General features: G+C 40.8%; 1 protein-coding gene across 1 annotated transcript in view; it reads right to left on the bottom strand.

Moving 5' to 3' along the window:
• DAAM2 (dishevelled associated activator of morphogenesis 2) overlaps positions 1 to 20,933 on the bottom strand; it is a 114,071-nt gene that overhangs the window by 27,629 nt on the left and 65,509 nt on the right. The window contains 9 exon segments of the mRNA XM_062489228.1: positions 1,446 to 1,552; positions 4,732 to 4,764; positions 7,459 to 7,566; positions 14,348 to 14,665; positions 15,584 to 15,768; positions 16,149 to 16,207; positions 17,634 to 17,772; positions 19,218 to 19,335; positions 20,104 to 20,170. Coding sequence (XP_062345212.1) covers positions 1,446 to 1,552; positions 4,732 to 4,764; positions 7,459 to 7,566; positions 14,348 to 14,665; positions 15,584 to 15,768; positions 16,149 to 16,207; positions 17,634 to 17,772; positions 19,218 to 19,335; positions 20,104 to 20,170 — 1,134 coding nt within the window.

Raw genomic sequence — 20,933 nt, 5'->3', positions numbered from 1 at the left:
AACATGCACTGCTGCTGTCCACATTGCTTTTGTTTTGGAGACAGAAGACTTTTACAAATAAATATCTAGTGCCATACCAAGTCATGGACTACCTTCCTGGATCCTCTTTAGCCCAGCCAGCTGAACACATGATGTTACCACTTCCAGGAAATGTCCCACCTGCTTACAGAGTTAATCTGAACCCCAGGCACAATTCAGTAGGTCCATCAAACAGCATGAAAATCCTGTTGCTCTTGTGCCTCCCCATCCCTCTGCCCCAGCCTCAGCCAGCTGCCAAGACCAGCAAAGACATGTGTTGGCAACTGCTGCAGAGAGAGAAATGTAAACCTTTCCTCACCAAAGGTTTGGATGGTGTGGGTCCTGCTGACATGCAGGCTAATGCCACAGAACTGACACAGTGAGAGCCTCCATGGGCTTCACTAAGAAAGGGAAAGAACTCGCTCCAGTCCTGATGGTCTGGCTGTAACCTTGTTTTAACTGTTTGCTTGCTCGAGCAGACAAGCATCACATCCATATGAACCTGTATTTTCTACTGCCTAGTGAAGCAGTTTTGCTGCTCAGTACTGCCAGAGTTTTGCCAGGTTTTGTCTCCAGCCTTGCTGTCCCTCTTCTGGAAGGAAAGGCAACTTTCGCAGTTTGATCAGTGTCTGCACAAATCTGATAGTGACACACCTCAAACCCAGCACTCATGTTAGTAGAAAGACATGAAAAAATATAGAGGGCCCTGATGTCACTGCATTTGGATGCATTAGTCATTGCAGGAATACACAAGGGCTACTCTTGGCTTTGAAAACCTAATTTACAAATAGAAGATTTAATTCTTTCAGAGAATGTTGATTAGGAAGGGACCCACAAGGATCACTGAGCCAAACACTTTACTAAATGGCCCATACAGGGATTTAAACCACAACCTTGATGTTATTAGCACCATGCTCTAACCAACTGAGCTCATCTCAGAATCTTGAATATGAATGCCTGTGTTTACCACTGTTCTCACCACCAGTCAAAAATGAGCACCACACTCAGCTCTGCTGTATTCCGGGGAGATGGTCAGAGCAATATTCAGAAAGAAACACATAGAACAGAGACAAATGACAGACACAGAACATGAGGGACACTTTACTTAGAGTGAAGTGCAAACACTGCCAAAGAGCTGCTTTCATCTACCAATGAGTAGCGATCACTTTCTGGTGATGTATCTTCAGATAGAAGCTGATGCCCACCTGTTCGACACACAAAATGTGTGTATGGATATTTTTATTAAGTAAGGTAACACGTATGAGAAACGTGCTTTCATGACACCATAAGAGGTTTATCTGAGGCTCTGCAGGTGTTAAACAGCAGGTCTAGCTGGGAAAAGAAAAACGTCAATTTGTTTAATTTTATCCCCTCTTGCCTCTGCATTGATCATGGCCCACCTGGCAGCTAAGGCTTAGCACACTTACTTGGAAAGGAGAATGACACAATTCTGGGCCCTCCGGCCATCAATCACAGAGAGCTCTTTCACCTTTCGTGTGGAGAGGTAAAGGTCTTCTGTTGAGCCCATCTCTTTCTGCATGTATTTCAAAAGGGAGGGAAAACAATCAGTATTATGTTTCTCACTCAAGACTGATAGACTTAGTTCAGTGTGATGAACAAACACATCCCAACCTAGAAAAATCCACCCATGCAATAAGAAAAGGAGGCAAAGGCAGAAAGCATGGGGAAGATCCTGTGTTACTAGACAAACAGAAATATTTCATTAACACCTATAAGCTCATATTTGATCCCAAATACTGGACCTGATTCTACTGGACTCACACTGCCAACAATTACACTATGTCAATGTGAAAAATGGGAATGATAGGAAAATCAGGCATCATAATGTTATGATGAAGCCTACTGGTGTCACAGCATATCCTTCAGCAGATGCCTCCTCCAGGGTTACAGAGCATTCTTCAAAGGCTGCAGCACAAGCAATAAAACACCTTCTGCTATGTCTTATGGCTGCCATTGGACTTGATCAATCCATATTATATGAGAGATGCAAATAGTAGAGCATGATGGCATTTATCTTACTAAATTGTAAAAATCTACATTTAAACTATCTTCTCTTTTAAAAACTAATTAATATATTTAATCACACAGAAATCACCCTTTTCCAAAATTGTCTGTATATCCCCATTACCCATACTTTTCATAACCGGAAAAAAACCTTGAAAATCCAGTCCAGAATATTTGTCATAGCACCCAGAGAAAAAATACTTGCAAACTCAGTCTGACCATCCAGTTTTTATTTTCACAGCTAACTGCTGCAGGAGCCATTTTAAAAATGCCTTTTCATTATATCCATACTGTCAGACCTTGAGATTTTGAGATTTACCAGTATAATGTAGCTTTGAATGCAGCCATCAAATAAGCAACATGACTTCTTTTTTAGCATAAAACAGCAAGCATGCTGAGTCAGATGCTGCTTCAGCACCCTGTCCCTGGGAGTGGTCAATAGCAGATACTCAGGGAAACATGCCAGATCATGGCAAACACACAGAATGGGTTCTTCATAGAATTCACTCTCAGGACTCGAGGTTCTGCAACTCAAGGCTTACTTACATCAGCATGCCTAATCTCTAAAGAGATTTTGACACCCAAGCATTTGAGAGTTCAGTGTAAATCATAGGTTCATACTGCTAGTTGTTATTTTGGTTATTGTTACAGTGAGCTACCACAAATCTCTGTTGCTCCTGTATAAACAAAGGGCTCATGCAGCCACATCCAAAAGTACTGCAGTGAGCCACCACCAATAGAAAGTGTCATTTTTAAGCAGGTGCAGTGCACCAGCTGAAGACATGCACTCAGTAAATTCTTCTAGATGTGCCCAAAGAATCTAGCTTGGCAGAAAGAAAATTGCAATGTTACTCAATATGTCAAATAGTGTTTCCAGAAAAGGCAAAATTGGCATTGGGTAAGTATGTTATTTCTGACAGAATAGCTAACAATACCAACAAGAGGAGTGCCCCCTGGCATAACCTGGCATGTAGAGATTTCCTAAGTTTTCTCAGTTTGTGGGTAGGGAGACAGGGGGATATGGAGATGGGCAGCTGTTGAGAGGAATAAAGCTACTTGATGGTATGAGCTCTTGGTTTAAAAGCGTCACTGTTCCTCACAAGTTAATATTTGCAGACAAGGACACCTGGATAGTGGCAACCACCACCCATCCCAAAGGAAAAAGTTTCAGTCTTTGGCTATGTATGTGGTGGGGGTTTAGCCAGCTTTCCTTAAAGCCATCCACCAGGAATTGATATAATAGTCTCCATGCCATTTCCATTTCCCCAGCCCACAGGGTTCAACACAGATTTATAACTTGAACTATTCAGACATGGTCCACTCCTTGGTCATAAGGGCTAGACTCATCTAAAAATACATCCTCTTCAACTCATATTGAAGAGAGAGGTATTTATAGCTACTTGGAGTCATGTGTAAGCAAAAGCAGATGAAGCCTCAGGTTTTACCAAAGCCAGATTCCAAGCTTAGCTGAAGAAAAACAGATTGCATATGGACTATCTGTATTTTCTCAGACACAGAAAAAGAGGAGCAAGGGGGCAGTGGTGACTAGCTATTGTGAGAGAGCCCAAGCCCTGAATGAAAGAAGAGTTGGAGCTAGTGTCAACCTGATAGACAAGATGACTTAGTTTTATGCCATCATCCTTTACTGACTTCTCATCTGGGGTAGCACTATGTTATGTGCTTCAAAGAATATTTCAGATTTGATATTTTAGCTGCAAATTCAAAACTCAGCTAAAATCTAAGTGCTGAAATTACTATACTTGTGGAATGTGTTCATCATATTGGTACCTTGCTTCAAACAAAATTTGATTTTGATTAGCTGAAGACTTGTACCATGGAAGCACCCTAGTTTCTGGCAATTATCAATACTTCAGAGAACTACATCTACCATATTAACTTGTTTTGCTATGCTGCCATGTTAGCCTCCTCCACGTGGCAAAAGTTGTAACTGGACTTCCCAAATAGAGTTTCCTGAGCACTCATGGTGAGAACTACTTTCTTCTGAAACCACCAGAGACACTTATGACCATATCTGAACAATCCCTTCCCGATAGCATTGCTCTTACCAAAGCTGTTGCCAAGAATTTTGCTTGAGAGTTTAGCCAGTTTAAAGACACATGCATATCCAATATCTCTATCTAAACACAATTTTAATCTTTTGCTGAACTTTCTGAGTGTTTCAGCTGTACATTTGAACTCTTCTGCTCCTCAGATGGCACAAATCATTCTGCCAAAGTGTCCAGCTCTATGCAAAGAAATATTTCCTTTATCAGAAAGTCTGTGGCTAGTAAGTGCATCTGAAGACTCCAGTACTGTCCAAAGCAGACAGAACACAGATGGGAGCAGTGGGAGAGAAGGCTCTCTGAGAGCCCCTTTTGCTCTCCTCTCAAGAGAGTTTTACTTTGGTTAAGGAAGAGTTCACACTGACATTCTTCTTTGTCCCTGGTCTTTTTTCCTCAGGATCATAAAAAACGGACTACAGACACCAGCAGTGAGATATAAGCATATGAAATCCTCCTACCACAGAGATAGTACAGCTAAAGGAATCATTTGTACCACCTTCCCCATCAAGAAAGCAGAGTGCAAGGGCGTATGAAAGACTAGCATGAGCTGTGACCCCATAATGGCATGGTCCAGGACTTCACCTTCACACACATGGCAAGAGGATCAGGAAGCAATGACACTCACCTGCTTACAGGAGGAGGGGTTAGTTAGCAGGTCCTATGCAGGCAGCAGTCGCAAATAACAAAGAAGGAAACATGCCAAAAATTAGCACAGAGAAAGATACCAAGTTTCACAAGGCAGCTGAATTTAGACACACACTGTTTTCTAAGAGCATATAATGCTTAGCAAGTAATACTGGCCCAGATGGTTCAAAGGTATTTCAGCATTTCTTTGTGTATTTTAAATCAGCAGATGTCACAGAACTAAGATTCCTAGGTCTTTTATGAAAATAATAAATTTGGTCTCCAAGGCATAAATCTTTTAGATCTTTAAATATTAACTAGGATAATGTTTAAATACCTTTACAAATCCAGTCCAGAGCCTTACTGAAAGAACTGCCAAGGTTATAACTGGAGGGTCAGTTCTCCTTTCCTGATGCACAGACAGTTTGTGGGTATTAGCAAGTATAACAAGCAACAACTTGTTTCAAGGGCATGTTATACCCTTTAACAGCTTGCAGCCAAGTACTTTGAAAACACTCAGTAACTGCCAAAGAGACCTTACAGCACTTCTGGAACACAGACTCCAACTATTTCATGACATACTCAGTACTCCAGGAAAACACCAGCTATACTGAATCAAAAGGTCAGTATTATACAGTAAGATTAGAGCAAGGTCAAAAGACAAGTGTAAGAATACTTGATCCAGCATTCTCTACACTGGACAATTTACTTTTCCTCATAGCCACCAAAAAGGATACACTGGGCTTGAGAGAGGAGAGGAGACCCTCCCTCATTAACAGAATTAGGAAAATAGAAAAATTGTTTAATGCAAATGAAACTGGAAAAAACATGAATATCATGTTAATAACAGCAAAGAAAGAAATCTCTACTCATTCAACATTTCAGATGCCAAAGAGCAGGGCTTTGCATTGACATTTTTCTTTACAGACATTTGGATAAAGTTTAAAAGTCACAAACCCAGAGTAAACACATACTCGGTCAGAGTGGAATATTCCCAAAAGTAAAAGAAAAACAAAAAAGACTAAGTATGAACTGAAAAAAATCTCATAAATTTTCAATTCAAAGGCAATTTTGGTTGCCCAGCCTTTTTTTTTTTTAATAAGAAAGAGAATATTGATGAGGACTAGAGGACTTGTTGATTGGAATCCAGTTCACACTGGAACAAATATGTATTAAAAAAGAAAGCATCATTTAAAGTAACAACAACAAGTAAAGTAACAACAACAAAATATTTAAGGGGAAAAAGCCCAAAATAACGTCAAAACCTCAACCAAAGCTTTAAAGGTAGCAAGATGTCTAACTGCATAAAAATACAAGTAGCTTACATAAGTGTTACTCTGGTGTCTGGAGCCACTGTCATAAAATGTGTTTAATGAGGACGGAAGAGTGCTGCTCAGAGACCCACGGAGGCAGGGGTAAGGGTCAGGTTAGTTTATGGCTGAATAGCTCAGGCTGCTTTCCAGTGATTGGTAACATAGCCCTAAATATTACGATTCTATCTGAGACAGGACAGCTTTGGCTTTGGATTTTGGGAACAAAAGGAAGCAAGTCTTTGCAAGGTCATTTCTAGTGAGGAAGCTGCAATGTTTTCACCTGAAGCATTGGAAAAGAAGCTCTTGGGACAGGGTCTAAATCCAATCTCTTAAAAGCACTGAAGTTTCATGTGCCTTTCTTCCCCTCTGTGAACTAAGATCTTATTTCAAGGAATGTGATTTACAGAAAGAGAGAAGGACCCACTGAAAACAGCATCAGCTATTTGCAGAAGCAGACTGAGAAATGAAATCTCATCACGCAACAGTTAACATCACATTCTTCACAGCTTATCCATGTGGCTGTGAGCTAGTAAATAAGATCAGTTGTTCATCATGTTTATTGGATTAGACAGAAAAATAAAAGAGAGAAGGGAGCAGATAAAGAATCCGAAGACAAGGGGTTGGATTGTTAATTTTAAAGTATCAAGTTAGTTAATGAAGTAGTTATCATCACTGTAAGGAATAATCATAAATGTTGTTTATGGCAGTTGAGTCTGTGTCTTTTCCTAAAACTTCAGAGTAATGATGAAAACCACTGAAAATATTCCAAAAGCAAAGGAAAGCTGGGGGAGTTCAAGGAGTGAAAGTACAATCCATCTGCTGCTAAATCTCATTCAGTGGAGATAGACATTGAAAGTGAGTTGCTTTCCAAGAAAAAGAGGAGGGGAAAAAGACATTCTAATAAATGGCCACTTTTAAAGTATGCTGTTTGTTCTGTAATCTGTAATTCAGACAGTTTCTGTCACCTAGCCAGTTCAGGCAGTTGGGTGTTTAAGAAAAAATAGACACAGTAAAAGACTGCTAATACAGTCACCTTGCTCAGTACTTAGGGAACTAGACCATTTTTTCTCTGGATGAATGGGACAAACAGAAAGTTTAATATGCAAATATAAATGTAAAGCTCCGGAGATTTTGGCAGTCAGTGGCCACTGACATTAACTAGAGCATTACCTACCTGCTGGTAGGTGCTGTCTCTGAGAGCTGCCCACGACTATGGAGTACGTCCATATCAGAAGTTTAGGCCCTGCCCTGTGTGTCCATCTAAACTTCTTTTGGTCTTCAGATTTTTTGAACAGTGGCAGATCATCAAGTGATGCAGCCTGACCGCAGGTGGGCAAGGGCTCAGACCACTGTCATGTATTCATTTCTCCTCCAGAAGTTCAAGACAGAAAAGGTATGGAAGAGTTCACTCCTACCTGGTGTCTCTGATACGCAGAGAACATCTTTTCAAAATCTTCTAGATCCAGCACCTTGAATGCCTTTAAATCATCAATCTCATTCCAGATCGTGCCATGGATCCTCTCCTAAAAGGAAAGGACATATTTTAACAATATATCAAAAGAATTTAGCTAAGAACATCCAATCCCATTTGGTAGATCAATCTCTACTACTCACTGGCCACATTACTATGTACTACTGCTGTCAATTTAGAGGACACACTTTGTTTCAAGAGTCAAAGGAGAAAAAAATAGTGGTTTTTTATTTTATTTTATTTGTTTGGTTTGTTGGTTTGAGGGGTGTAAGGGTGGGGTTTTTTTTGTTTTTTTTTTTAAACATTCTATTTTGTATTTTTCATCACAGCCAACCTCTAATGAAAAGGTACATTCCAAGACCAGCAGACCACATCTCAAGCATTATCCATGATCCCACAGCATACTTCCTTTCAAGAGTGGCCATCTGTCTAACACAACGATTGTGGTCATGCTGAAAGAAGTGTTACCATCAGGAGGAAAAAGCAAAGGAAAAGCACTGATGCATTACAAACCCCAGACACATCTTCCCTTTTGCAAATTTTTCCAGGTTCTTTTGTAAAGCCTAAAGAGTGTGTGGTTTTCATTATGTCTGCCTGTGAAAGTAGTTTAAATTATTATTTTATTTTACTTTTAAGCTTTTGAGACTTTGAAGTCTAATTGTTTCCTATTACATGAACTCCCTTGTCTACATGAGGTCTTTGTCAAGCCAGATAGACACAAACTATACTCAGATCCCTGAAACAGCATCATTCATGGTAACTGGAAATGTTCACAACCCTTGTGATGATACATTATCCTGAATGCCAGGAATCCTAGCTGTTTGACAGATAATTAGCATGGAGGGAGACAGGCACTGACTTCTACTTGGTGCCCACCAAACCCAGAACAAACAGGCTCCTGTAGTACATGAATCACCTGATCAGCAGTCATCCTAAAAGAAGTGAAGGTCTTGGGTCTCCTGTTGAGATTCTCAGGACAGATATTCTTTCTGGCAGAGGACACAAAGATCAAACTACCTCTCCTTCTTATGACTCTTAAGGTGCATGTTGTGTGGGACAAGCTTTGGGTGCTCTTCACACCACTGACACCACTGTCATTCAGTTAATTTAGTTTATGAAGTGTATATTTACTGTACGTTATTAATTGCAAAAATAATGAAAATGAAGATTAGAAGAAAAAAGAAATGGACAAAAAGAATTGTAAAACGTGAGCCAAGCAAATCCCAGGAGATGAAGAGCTAGCAAAACACTGATGCAGAGAAAGCCAGGAACCACAAGCAGTAGCAATGAAACCCTCACACATGCTCCAGCTCTGAAATATCTGACTTGTACATACACAGCAAAGTGCATTAACACTTCATTATCAGAACTAATTAGGAACAGGCTCTACTTCCCATTTAGAGTCATCAAAAAGAATGAGGGAAATGTGCTAAGCCACCAGGCTCAAGGAGCAAGGAAAAAAAACCTGACCAGGATAAAATGAGGGGGAAATAAAAGTGTGAAGTGTTCTGGAGGAAATTCCTGGCAGGGCAGACACTGTGGAGGAAAACCAACACCCTTTCTCCAGAGGCAGCCTCTCCAGTGAGTGCCTGAGGGTAAGGAGGGGTGTCTGCAGTGCTATTCACAGTGAAAGCATATCCTAGATGGGAGCAGCACCCATCCCTGAGCAGGCTCACCAGTATGATTGTATCATCCCTTGCAATCAGTGAGGTTCTTCTTTCCATAGGAGGAAGAACATGTGACTGTAACATGGCAAACAAGTCTGGTAGGCTCATCTCAGCCAAAGCAAGAGGAGACAAAATTAATTTTCTTTTTATCCTACCCTGAACTCCACTGCCAATTTTAGCCAGAAGCATCCAGGCAGAGTGATCATTTTCATTCAATTTCCAGGCTGGCTTTGTAAACCATGAATTATAAATCCTGAGGGATGTATTTGAACAGCAGAGCAGTTCTCCGAGTGCCTCACTGTTTCAGACTGTCCAATCAAACACTGAAATGGTAGAATATTTCTTGACAGAAGTCCTTAGAACATCACTGGGATAGAGTCCTGAGGATGCCAAAAAAGCTGTATGCTGTGTTTGGCAGGGGCTGGATGGAACTCAAGACAGCTACATGTGAGTCTTGCCCATCTACCTGTCCAGCCCCAATATCTCATGGGGGTGAGGTTTCCTCACTGATGGCAAGAACAGCAAAAATGTCCTACAGAACAGTCTGGTCTGAATGAACTGCAAAGGTGCCAACACAGGAAATTCTGGGACTCAGAAAAGGACTGCAGAGAGTAGGTCTCTCCCTACTTCCCCAGGAAAACAACACAGTGAAAATTATTCCAACTTCAATTCAGATTAATTTTAAGAGCCAGGTTGAATATGTTCCTGTACAGGATGATTTGTAGGCTACTTGTAGCAGAAAGACAAATTCCAAAGTAGCACCCATTGCAATGGCGTGCACAAACAGAACTTTGACCAAAGCAATCCAATTTCAGGATTAATGCAGTCAAAGAAAAATCAAGGCAGGCAGAGGTATAAACAACCTTTGTTACACGTAACACTTGCAATGGGCCTGTTCCTTGTAGTTCTACTATAAGCTCTGTCCTTGAAAATTTTCATGTTGCTGCCAGATAACTTCCTAAACTGAACTCTTGATACAGTTTACACAGTTTTGGATTAACTGGCTGAGAGTTCCTTGTCATCAGCCAGAGAAGATAGAGTATTTTAAGACAAGCAGACTTGCATAATGTGGTTGCTATGATAAATGATTCCCCCAGCTCCATAAAAATATTTATGGTTTCTAAATAACAATTTAAAACCAGCTTTTTAATTCCTTCTTTTCATTTCTTTTTTTTCCCTCTGTCCTTAGAAAGAAAGAAAAAAATGGAAACTAAAAAAAAAGAAGAGCAATCATTTTGTTTGTAATGTTTTGTCTCTCAATTTTCATTTATTTGTTCATTCATTCATTTATTCATTCTACAAGTCTGCCACAATCTGTGGTTCCTGTGCTTTGGAAAGTCTGGGCCCACTTGGAGAAGCAAACCCTGTGAACTGTACTTCCCAGTACTTCACCAGGAAATGGTGACACAGATCAGAAAAAATCTTATTATGAGAGCAAGTACTGACAAGGCATCTGCTCCATCAAGCTGAGTTTTTGGTATGTTGCATTTAACAATTCACTCACTGTAGTGGTTGTATCATTCCACCTTTATAGTGAATCCCAGTTTGCTGACAGACCTAATAACATTAGAAAATGACAGTGTTTCATGTCACTAAAAATCATATCAAGCTGTCCAGTAACCTCACAGCATGAGTGAAAACCTACAGTACTTTTGCTTACCTGCAGGTTTAAAGACACCATGGTAACGATGAGTGTTCTGTGAATACTGGAGTAGGCAATCCTGCTTATTAGTAGGTTAAATATTTGTAGAATATTAACCAGAAAAGTGGAAGCAACTTAAATTTTTAATTCAGAATTCCACTATGAATCTAAAAAGTGATATGAACAAAGTACATTTTCCAAACTTTTCTCTTGATATTAGATCCTTTCTTCAGTGTGAGAAAAATCTACTTCAAGCAAAAGCTGTATTTTTTGCCTGTTTTTTAATGAAGACAGCTGTTTCATCTCATTGTAGGCCTAGGCACCACCACAGCTATTATGAGTAGCTTCACAATGAGATTTTGGAAAACTCTCTCCATTAGCAGAAGTCCTTCATCATTTTATGCTGTAAACCTCAGTTTGCTTTTAGGAAAAAAATTCCAGAAGCCAGAATCATTGATAACATTATAGAAACATTTTTTTTAAAAAATTAGTGTCAAAATGAACATTTTCTGCTTATGTGACTGGCTGTTTTGGGGGGGGTTGGTAGTTTTGATTTGTTTTTATATGTGTGCACATGCGTGTGTTTGGGTTTTTTTAAAAAACTACTATATGGTATGTAGAACAAATACCTTTCTTGTGAAACTGCTTCAGTCAGATCTATTTAGGGCTTGCTATAGAAAGTCTCTCTGACATCACTGATGAGAGTCATTACCTGGACACTTGATGGAAGCTGCTTCTCCAGCCATGAGACAAGAAACAGAGCAGTTGAAGGTTGACTTGATTTATTCTGAGAACTTCAAATCAATATGTTTATTAAATAGGTAACTATTAATCCATACTTTGAATGTTTTTGAAACCAGTCTATTGCTTGGATTAACCACAAATCTTTGGTCCCTTATTGACCTTTGGTGTTGTGCAAAACTCAGAGTGAGAGAGCATTGCTGCCCAGAAACAAAGAAAGGAATCTTACCAGGATATTACAATGTTTATATTGCAATATATTTTTCCTTGGCACCAGCACTATTGTAGTGCTGTATGAATGGAATTCACAGACAATGCTAATGCTGTATGAATGGAGCTGTAGTGTGGAAGGGCTTTATCAGAACTCAGCCCATGCAGGCATCTAAAAGTCTTTGCCACTGATAATTAGCTCACATCAAAGCTAGCACAAAGTTCTTAATTCTCAATGGAAATCAGTGGGCTTTTAGAGTGTCCTTGTTAGAAGCGCAGGTCCTTTCCAGTCAAACCTTTTTTTATGGTGCCCAAGGGAACAGTGGACAATCTATTATTGTCAACTGCTAAGAGCTTGACTATATTTGATATTTCTCCTAACACCCAACAGCTCAATTCTTTCCTTCCAGAGACAAAATCAGCATTGGAAAAAAAAAAAAAAAAAAAAAAAAAGCTGTCATATTAATTGCCCTGGAGAAGAGCCTTGATTCCATTACTGAGAAAGCATACTGCAGACAAATTCCTCTCAGCTGGCCCTGTCCACACTCCTGTTGGCTCCTGTTGGCCCTGTCCACACTCACTCCCTCAAGGCAGGCTGCATGGACAGAGAGGAGTTAGCTCTCATGTAGGCTGCCTCAGTCCCGGCATCATCTTCATACTTGCCTGAAAAATCTCCTGAGACTCCATACTAATTGCTTAGAGAAAGTTGGTCTAAACAGGATGCAGAGATAACTAAAAACTAAATATTTGACCTGCTTGCAGCCCTAACTTTATGTACAGCTCTTTCCAACACTGTGTTCCCTCACCTTGCTGTGTTTCATGTATTGCTCCTCAAAATGTTTCCATGGGGAAAAGTTGTATTCTTGTGAACTGGAAGTTAAACCCTACCACAAACCACTTGTGCACAACTCCAAACCTCTGTTTCCCAGGCTCAAAGACTTGAGATGTGCTGCTCCCAGACAGTGTGTTTGTTTTGTGTCCTCACTCATTCCAGTCTGGCTACTCTGACAGCCCAGTTCAGGAGAACACCACAGAAGTGGAGCAAAGGGAACAAAAGGCATGACAAGGCCCATCCAACCTACTCATGACTTTGTGCTCAGAGCATTCATATCCAAGTGAATAGAAAGAGAGCAAAACAGGAAATCTAGGATAACTGAGGAAGATGATGAGAACATACCAGCTTCTCCAGCATTCAGTGAAATTAAGTAATTCCATAACAAAGTGCAACCCAAGTAACAACATGAGCCACCTGTACGGACACCACAACCTCTGCCATTTCGCCGAGACCATACCAGGTTCAAAACACTAACACTGGCACACACCCCAAAATGAAGGCCCCACCCTCTCATGCACCTTTACCCAGCTATTTTGCCTTCCTTAAAATAGTGTCTTTTACCCATCTCACCACCCAGGTCTTCAATTTTATTAGCACAGCTGCCTTCACTCTTATCCAGAGGGCAGGATAAGCCTACAGTTACTGTACACTAAACAGAAACACCTGTGACTCTCTCTTTTTCATATAAATTCATATATATACATATATTAGTTATTATTTCTTTTCTTCAGAGCACTAGGTTCCATGTTCTGCAAAGGAAAATAAATCCTCGTCCTTACATTCTCTCCCACACCCCCCACGTGGCCTTGACAGACAAGCACAGACGGTGCAGCAAATATTTCACTTCACTTTATTTTAAAGAAAAGGGGAGAGGGGGAGAGAGAATTCTTGTGGCATTCCAGAGGTCCCTGGACATTCATTCCAAATGCCGGAGTTGGGCCCTGGGTGAGTTTCAGTCTAAAAGAGAACCTGGGTTTCTAGGCAGCAATCCAAACTCAACACAGACACTTTTTTTCTTTCTAAATCAGTTAAAAAAATTAAGACCTAAAGAGAAGGGGAAGGAAAAGAAGAAAGGAAAGGAGAGAGAAGGGGAAGGAGACACACACAAGATAGAAGTAAATGAGAAAGAGAATGATAGAAGAAAATGAACAGGAAGAGTCCAAGTCCTTTGTTTTTGTTTTTGTTTTTTTTTTGGCCTTTTTTTTTTGCCAACCTGGAGTTTTATCACCAATAGACAGAGTTCTAACCATTCAAGGAGAAAGGCAGCTTCCCTCATGGCCATGAACAAACAGTGAGGAGAATCAGGACACCTTTCTCTCCTCGGTGATGGCTCCTGCCAGAGTAGAGGTGGCTGGTTTTCCAGATGGTTCTCACCATGTTTTGCCCACATTGGCCCTGGTCACCCTTTTCCCTGGTGCAAAAGTGAGGGCAGCTCCAGCACACCAGTCCTGGAGATGTCCAGCACTCACTTATGTATTCAACCCCACTGCAGCTTTGCTTAACCAGATCGTTTGCATGCCCAGATCTATGCAGTTCAATCTATCCAGCGCCTAGTTCATCACAGGGGATGTGCTGCACTGCTGGAGAGCTGGGGAGACTCCCTCAATACAATTAATGACTCCTACTGACCACAGTCCACAGAAAGCCACTTGCTTCTGTGCCTCTTTGCATTTCATGGCATTAATCAACCCTGGGGTGTACTCACAAAGTAAATCAATTGAGTAATGCAGTTCCTTACCTCACTCAGCTTAGCCCAGTTGAAGGATTTCAGTGGATGTGAAGGCTGAGGGATAGATTTCTTCTTCAGACTGGGGCCACTGGTGCTGAAGGTGGCTGTTGAAGGGGGTGGCACCCCCATGCTGAAGAAAGGTGGTGCTCCTGGTGGAGGAGGAGGTCCTCCTGGGGGAGGTGGTGGAGCTGGAGGAGGGGGACAGCTGGAGAAAGGCAGAGGAGGTGGCAGAGGTGGCGAATTCTCAGACATATGAGAAGAGGACAAAGCTAATGGGCCACCTGGAGGAGGGGGTGGTGGGGGTGGGAAGGAAATGCTGCCCCCTTGCTGGAAAATAAAAAACACAGAGAAAAAGAAAGCAAACAGTTTAAAAGGCACAATAACTCCATCTTGCCAGCTGATGTGATTTTATTACGACTCTCAAAATATTTGATGTTTTCTTTAAAGCCTCCTGCACTCAAAGCTGTGCAATAAAGGGAGGAATCTCAGCTTTCATTTAAGAGAAAGTTTCAAGCCCATGGAGTTGTGGAGAAGAATTTGAAAAAAGGAAGCATAGATGGCTCAGAAAAACAGAAACCTAGTAAAAGAAGCCAAAATGTATTATTTTCTCCTTATGTATGATAAAAGTTCACTCTTGTGAACTTTTGAACTCCTGGGTTTAAAAGCTAAGGATTTGAAACACTGAATACCTGTCATTAGGCCTCACTAAAGCAAAGTGGGAGAGGGGAGGAGGAAATGAATCTGCTTTCTGCAGTGTCTCACTTTTCAGGGCTGTGTTCTGGTGACTTCTGGTGGCTCAGGCACACTGCTGGGATAGAAGGACCACTAAACAGGAGGGAGATCTGCAAATGTCATTTTTGCAGAACTCCAAGGCAGTTCAGATGCTCTTGCAGCATGATAGGAATCCTGTTTCTTATACACTTTTGTATCAGGAGGTTCCTCTCTATTCCACTGAAATAACAACCAGGGCCACCCCACTCAGCAATGAAAATTAAGGCTGGAGGAGAACACTTGTGCCTCAGCAGTTTCTGCAAGGAAGGCAGCTGAGGGGAAGGAATGAAGTAGCCCATGCATTAACCATTCCATACCACCAGTTCAGAGATTTTGGTCTCAGCTAAAAACTGAGCAGCTTCTAAGTATTCTCTATTATGACCACAGATGTGCTTCATGCATAATGTGCTTTAGTTCACCATTCACTACTTAGCAGCCTTTAAACAAGCATGGGGAAGATTCCCAGTCTCATACCGAGAACTCATTAAGCTGAGCCACCAGATCATTCATCTGGTCTCGGGTCTGGCGCAGCTCCAAGGATTCCTTCTGCAGCTTGTCCTTCATTTTGTTCAGTGTCTTCATCATTTCATCCTTCTCCTGGGTCTTTGTTTCACATTCTCTCTCCTTCTTCTCTAGCTTGCTCATCAGCTCAGCATGGTCTAGGGGGAACATTCAAGTGGGACTGATGAAATAAAGCTCATGAACAGTCTCTGAGGAGATGTAGGTTATGCTGAAATAAAGCTGACAATTCTGTCAGCTCAAACAGGGATGTATAATGAGAGCAAGAAAAAGAAAATAGAGTCTGACTGTCTTGACAATGACCTTCAGTGATCAAGACAGCAACGCCTAAGTTTCAGTTATACTGCAAAATCACTTCATGTGAGGACTGAATGATCCCACATCCTGTGAAACACATAAACTGTTCACCATGACACAAAATGTGTGCAAAAGGAAAAGCTGTGTCCAGCTCTGCTGCTCACTGCTCTGTGATTGAACTGGGATCAGTTTCTGCCTATGCAAGCACAGAGGGTGCACTCACCTTTACGGAACTTCTCTGCCTGATCCCTCCACTGCTTGACCTCATTTTCATTCACCAGCCTGAAAGATAAAATGAGAGCATTTAAACTTTTCCTGAGCTACCCAGATTGAAAGGCAACTGGCCATTATGCATAGCAATCAGCAAAAGGCCACCTGGTGAGTGTACAAGTTTCTAAAGGATCACGCCAGTGGTCCTTCTGGATCCAGGTTCTGCTCCCTAGCCTACAACTAATATAAAAATGATGCCTTTTTACTCAATGTCATAAAAAGGGATAAAGGAATGGCTGGGAAAGAAAGTCCTGGTACATTCCTGTCTTCAGGTAATGCCCTCAAAGTGCCAAGTCCACTTACTTTGAAAGACAGAAGTCATCACTAAAATAATAGCGGCTGCTTTGGCTTATAAATGTACCCCATCCTTAATATAAGACCAGACTGCCATCATTCTTTTCTGCTTTCTGTGGTTCTCTTCTTTCTTTTTTTACAGGGAAGAATAACACTTCTCTGTTGGGTAATACATCAGTAACAAGGCAATTCTCATATCTCATACTGGCACAACTATTTCCTATTACTGACAGAAAATATGCAGGGCATGCTGGGGATTGATTAGATATGCAGAAAGAGAAGTAGTTATGAAAGTAGAAAGGGAAGATCAGGCATGAATTCTACAATGAAGTCTGGTATCCAACAACACTGTATTTTTCCATGACAAGAAATCAGTTTCAATTTTGGCTCGCACCTATAACAAGAGGAACTGTAAAATTTTTAGTACAGGAGAACTTGGTTTCATATAGAACTTATGTTCTATAAATGTTCTTTTCAGTGGATAATTCAGAAGGGTAACGGGCCATGAATTACCTGCAGAGGCAGTTGGATGAAATGAAGAATCCAAAAGTTTGGCTAAAAAAGGACTGAGAACAGGGAAGTTGAGAAGAGAGCCAGCTCATGTAGCTAGACTTCTCAAATGATGCATCCTATGGGAAAAAATAATGGTAATGCCCTCAACCAAGTCTGTGGGTGAGAGCAAACAGACATTTTATGAAGAGGTAAGAGGTTTTGTGTGCCAAGTGGGGACTGCTTTCCCCTATTTGCAATCTTTCTAAAGAAAGGAATGTGAGGAATGGGATCTGCATAGATATGATGATATTATTTTTACTTTTCAGTATCAAGGAAAGATTTATGAGCATCCTGAATGAAAAAAGTCATATGAGGAAGCCTTGTTATAGAGCATGAGCATTTTTTCTGCTCTTCCTACCAGAACAACATTTACTAGAAGTCAAATACAATGACTTTGCTAGAAAATATTGCCACGCTAAGATGTCATTAGAGGGAAACCACTTAGAAGACTTAACTACTTAACAAGACAATGAGAAGCTGTAAGGTGAAATAAGAAAATCCTCATATACGATATTTAATTTCTTAAGCACCTGCATACTGGTCATATCCTTATACCTGCATAACAAAAATATACAATAATAATGCAACTTACATTTTAATGATATTTTTGACATTGAAGTTTTCCAATGGAGCTATATCTGGATCATCTCCTCGTTCATCCTGAAGAACAATTTGTTGGAGTATTCTGTCCAACAACTGCCACTGCTGGAAGTTTCCTCCATTCCTCTTATCTGTATTGAAAACAGATCAACCCATGAGAACTTCCAATTCCATGCCAAAGTGCACAGACCTTTCAACAAACTGGCGTTCTTTCCTCCTCACCTTTCACCTCAGTCCTGTGTGAGATGGATTACAGAACACAAAGACTAACTTTGAACAGTTGATAGCAGATTATTTACAAACACCTGGCATACTGGGACAGCACATAACTTTATGCCTGATGTGCACATTCAGGCTTTACAAAACTTTTGACAGGTTAGCTATACATTGCACTTTAAATGTCTATAAAAAGGATTCCTTTGTAATAACTAATACTCAGTAGTTTCTGGGGCTTGATGTGGAGGTCACTGTATGAGATGTATATATGAGGTCAATGAGATGCTCTATCTGCATGCTTGGTTATCTGCAAGTCAGTGAAACTGAAGTGGCATGAAAAATTTGTACAAACATGACTGGAAAGTGAAGCGATTAAGAACAGAAATTGAACCAAAAAGACTGAATCCCATGGATATGAAAACAGAAGAGCTAGAGCCATATTAAGCTCTCTAAGTTACATAACCTAGATCTTTAGATTCTTTAAAACTGCTCCAGTACAATCCTGCCCTGGCCTAACAGGATTTAGTCCTTCTCCCACCAAAAATCCCAGTCCATATATAAAGCTCAAGCTCTGTTCTAAAGACTAATATAAAAAAGTCCACTGAGACAAAGTATTGCTTGAATTTGTGCATGGCAGTACTCGACTCAAACAAGTACCTGAGAACATACCATGTATCTCATTACTTACTGAAAAAACACCACACTACATCTCCCCCATGTTCCCTTCTCAGTTTCACTGCTCAAATACAGATGAAAGCAATGGAAGACCAGCACACCTCACACCTAACAAGACCAAGGCAGGCATTTCTTTAGTGACCTTGCTGTTATACTCTGGACACATAACTGAATTATTTTATTGCAGTTAACAACAAGATTCTTATCACTTCCTTTGGAAACAAGTTACAATATTATTATTCACTTTGTGTTTGGGAGCCCTCCACTGATGCATTGCCATGAGATAGCTGCCCAAAAACTTACTGTGGAATTTCCCAGTGGCAGAACAGCTTTCAGTACTGTAATGCTTTACCAGAAAAAATCCTCAGTGTCTTTTTTTAATATTCAAAATGCTATATATTTCTGGGAATTTCCTGAGCACAAGGACTCTTTTTTAAAACTTCAGATTTAAAATCATTAAAAGCTCTGTTGGTGACTAAATGGAATGTCTCAGCTACACAATTTCATTTGCCAAAAATTTTGCTGGGTGGAGTCAGTGTAAGATAGCAAGTTCATTAGCCACAGCCAAGTTCTGAATGGGAGACAAGGGCAGCGTGTGCCCTGGTATCTGTGGACTTGTACCTACAGCAGAGCTTCACCCAGTTCTCCAATACCCTTTGCTCTGGAAATCTGTAAATGTACTCACATGGCATCTGCAAGCAGTGCTGGAGGATGGATAACAAATAGGGATAGGCATCTGTATGCTTCAATCTCTTCTTGATCAACTCAAACATCTGAGAGGCACTTTTAGTATCGATGTGGATCTGAAGTGAGAGAAGAGAAAAAACATCTACAGTGAAATCCTGATTAACTGTGAAAGAGCCAATCAATACAAAGACAGGCAAATTTTCAACAACTGGACCTCTGCAAAGTCTCCTGCCATGTCCAGCCACAGGTTCCAGGAACAGGCACAAGGGTCTTTTATACCACCATTGTCATCCCTATCCAGTATGGAAAGATCCCCAAAGTATAGGGCTAGAAAGGTGGGAGGCATGCAAAGCCACTAAGACCTGTTCTGGAGCAAGCAAAACATGCGGGTCCTAAAAACAGGTAGCACCAATAGTAGAAGTAAAGCAAGAAAGGGTCAGTTGTTCTGTATCAGTGTGCAGCAAGAGCTGTTGTCAGCAGAGTTACATGTAATCTCAGGAAGAATATCAGAAAATAGCCCAAACTTCACCCATAGTCCTGTGAAGGGGATATCTGAAACTAGAAGGCATCCAGATCACCAGGACTGAGAACCTGAGAGCACGGTTAAGAACCTCCTTCACTCCTGAACATTCAGGCAAACAAAAAAATATTTTTTTTTCAAAGATAATCATCAGAAGCCCTTTGTGTGACCATTGTTCTCATTGTTCATACACTGCAAACCTCCTGCTTGCTAAATAAGAAACAGTGGAAACAAGAGCATCAGCCACTCTCAGAATTCAAGTCAAATATTAGTTTTAGGGAGCACAAAGGAAAGGTGCACCAAGCATCTCAAGTGGATGCAAGTTCAGCTTTGGCAAGTTCAGGTACTCCAAAGAAAAACTTACCAGGTCAAACCGCTTGGCAAGCTCCAGGTCATCTTCATTTCTGACCATTTCAAAGAAATCTAAATGTCTTAGAGGAAACAGAAAAACAAAACATCTGCCAATGTTCATGGCATGATTCAGACTTAAACACAGTCTGTCACTAGAGAAGAAGCAATACCTCAGTTCAGCTAGAACATGTGGAAATTGTCAAGCCTTTCTTACATGAAGTGCTGTCACAGATACACAAGGCAAGGTGGTCAGTGACAGGCCAAAAGGAAAAGCTGGCAGAGGTGTGCATGCTCTGTAACTCCTGTGCTAAGTCACTGTGTTGAGGTAAGGTGCAAAAAATAAACATAAAATAGGAAAGGGATATTCTGGTTTTGATCAATGCAATGCCTGATAATACATTTCTAAAAACTCCACACGCCTGCTAGCCAGCTATTGGATCATTAACAAGTTGTTTCTTTTAAACAGTGGAGCAGAAATGCATTCAGTGGATCAGTTCAAAACAGTCTTTAGGTATGCCTGATGATAAGCACAGCAGCATATGTTTGGATCTGGGTGACCTGGTGAGTGACACATTTGACCATCTGAGCTTGTCTTACACAGAGACTGGAGCACAGCAGATGATGTGGAGAAAGGCCGTGGCACATTTCACTGTACAGATCTGGTAAAAGAGTCTATGTAATCCAGGCATCTGAGACCCTCTCAAACCTTTGTTATTCTCCTAACTAACTTGTAAAATCTCAAAGTGCCCCAAGTCCCTCCTAAACACTCCTGGTTACTGCCCAAAGGAATACACATTACCTATAGAACATATTCTCTTATTCTTGCTTATTATAATGTTGCAG

This window comes from Cinclus cinclus, chromosome 3, assembly GCF_963662255.1.
Source record: "Cinclus cinclus chromosome 3, bCinCin1.1, whole genome shotgun sequence".
NCBI lineage: Eukaryota > Metazoa > Chordata > Aves > Passeriformes > Cinclidae > Cinclus > Cinclus cinclus.
This window is presented reverse-complemented; position numbering and strand designations above follow the sequence as displayed.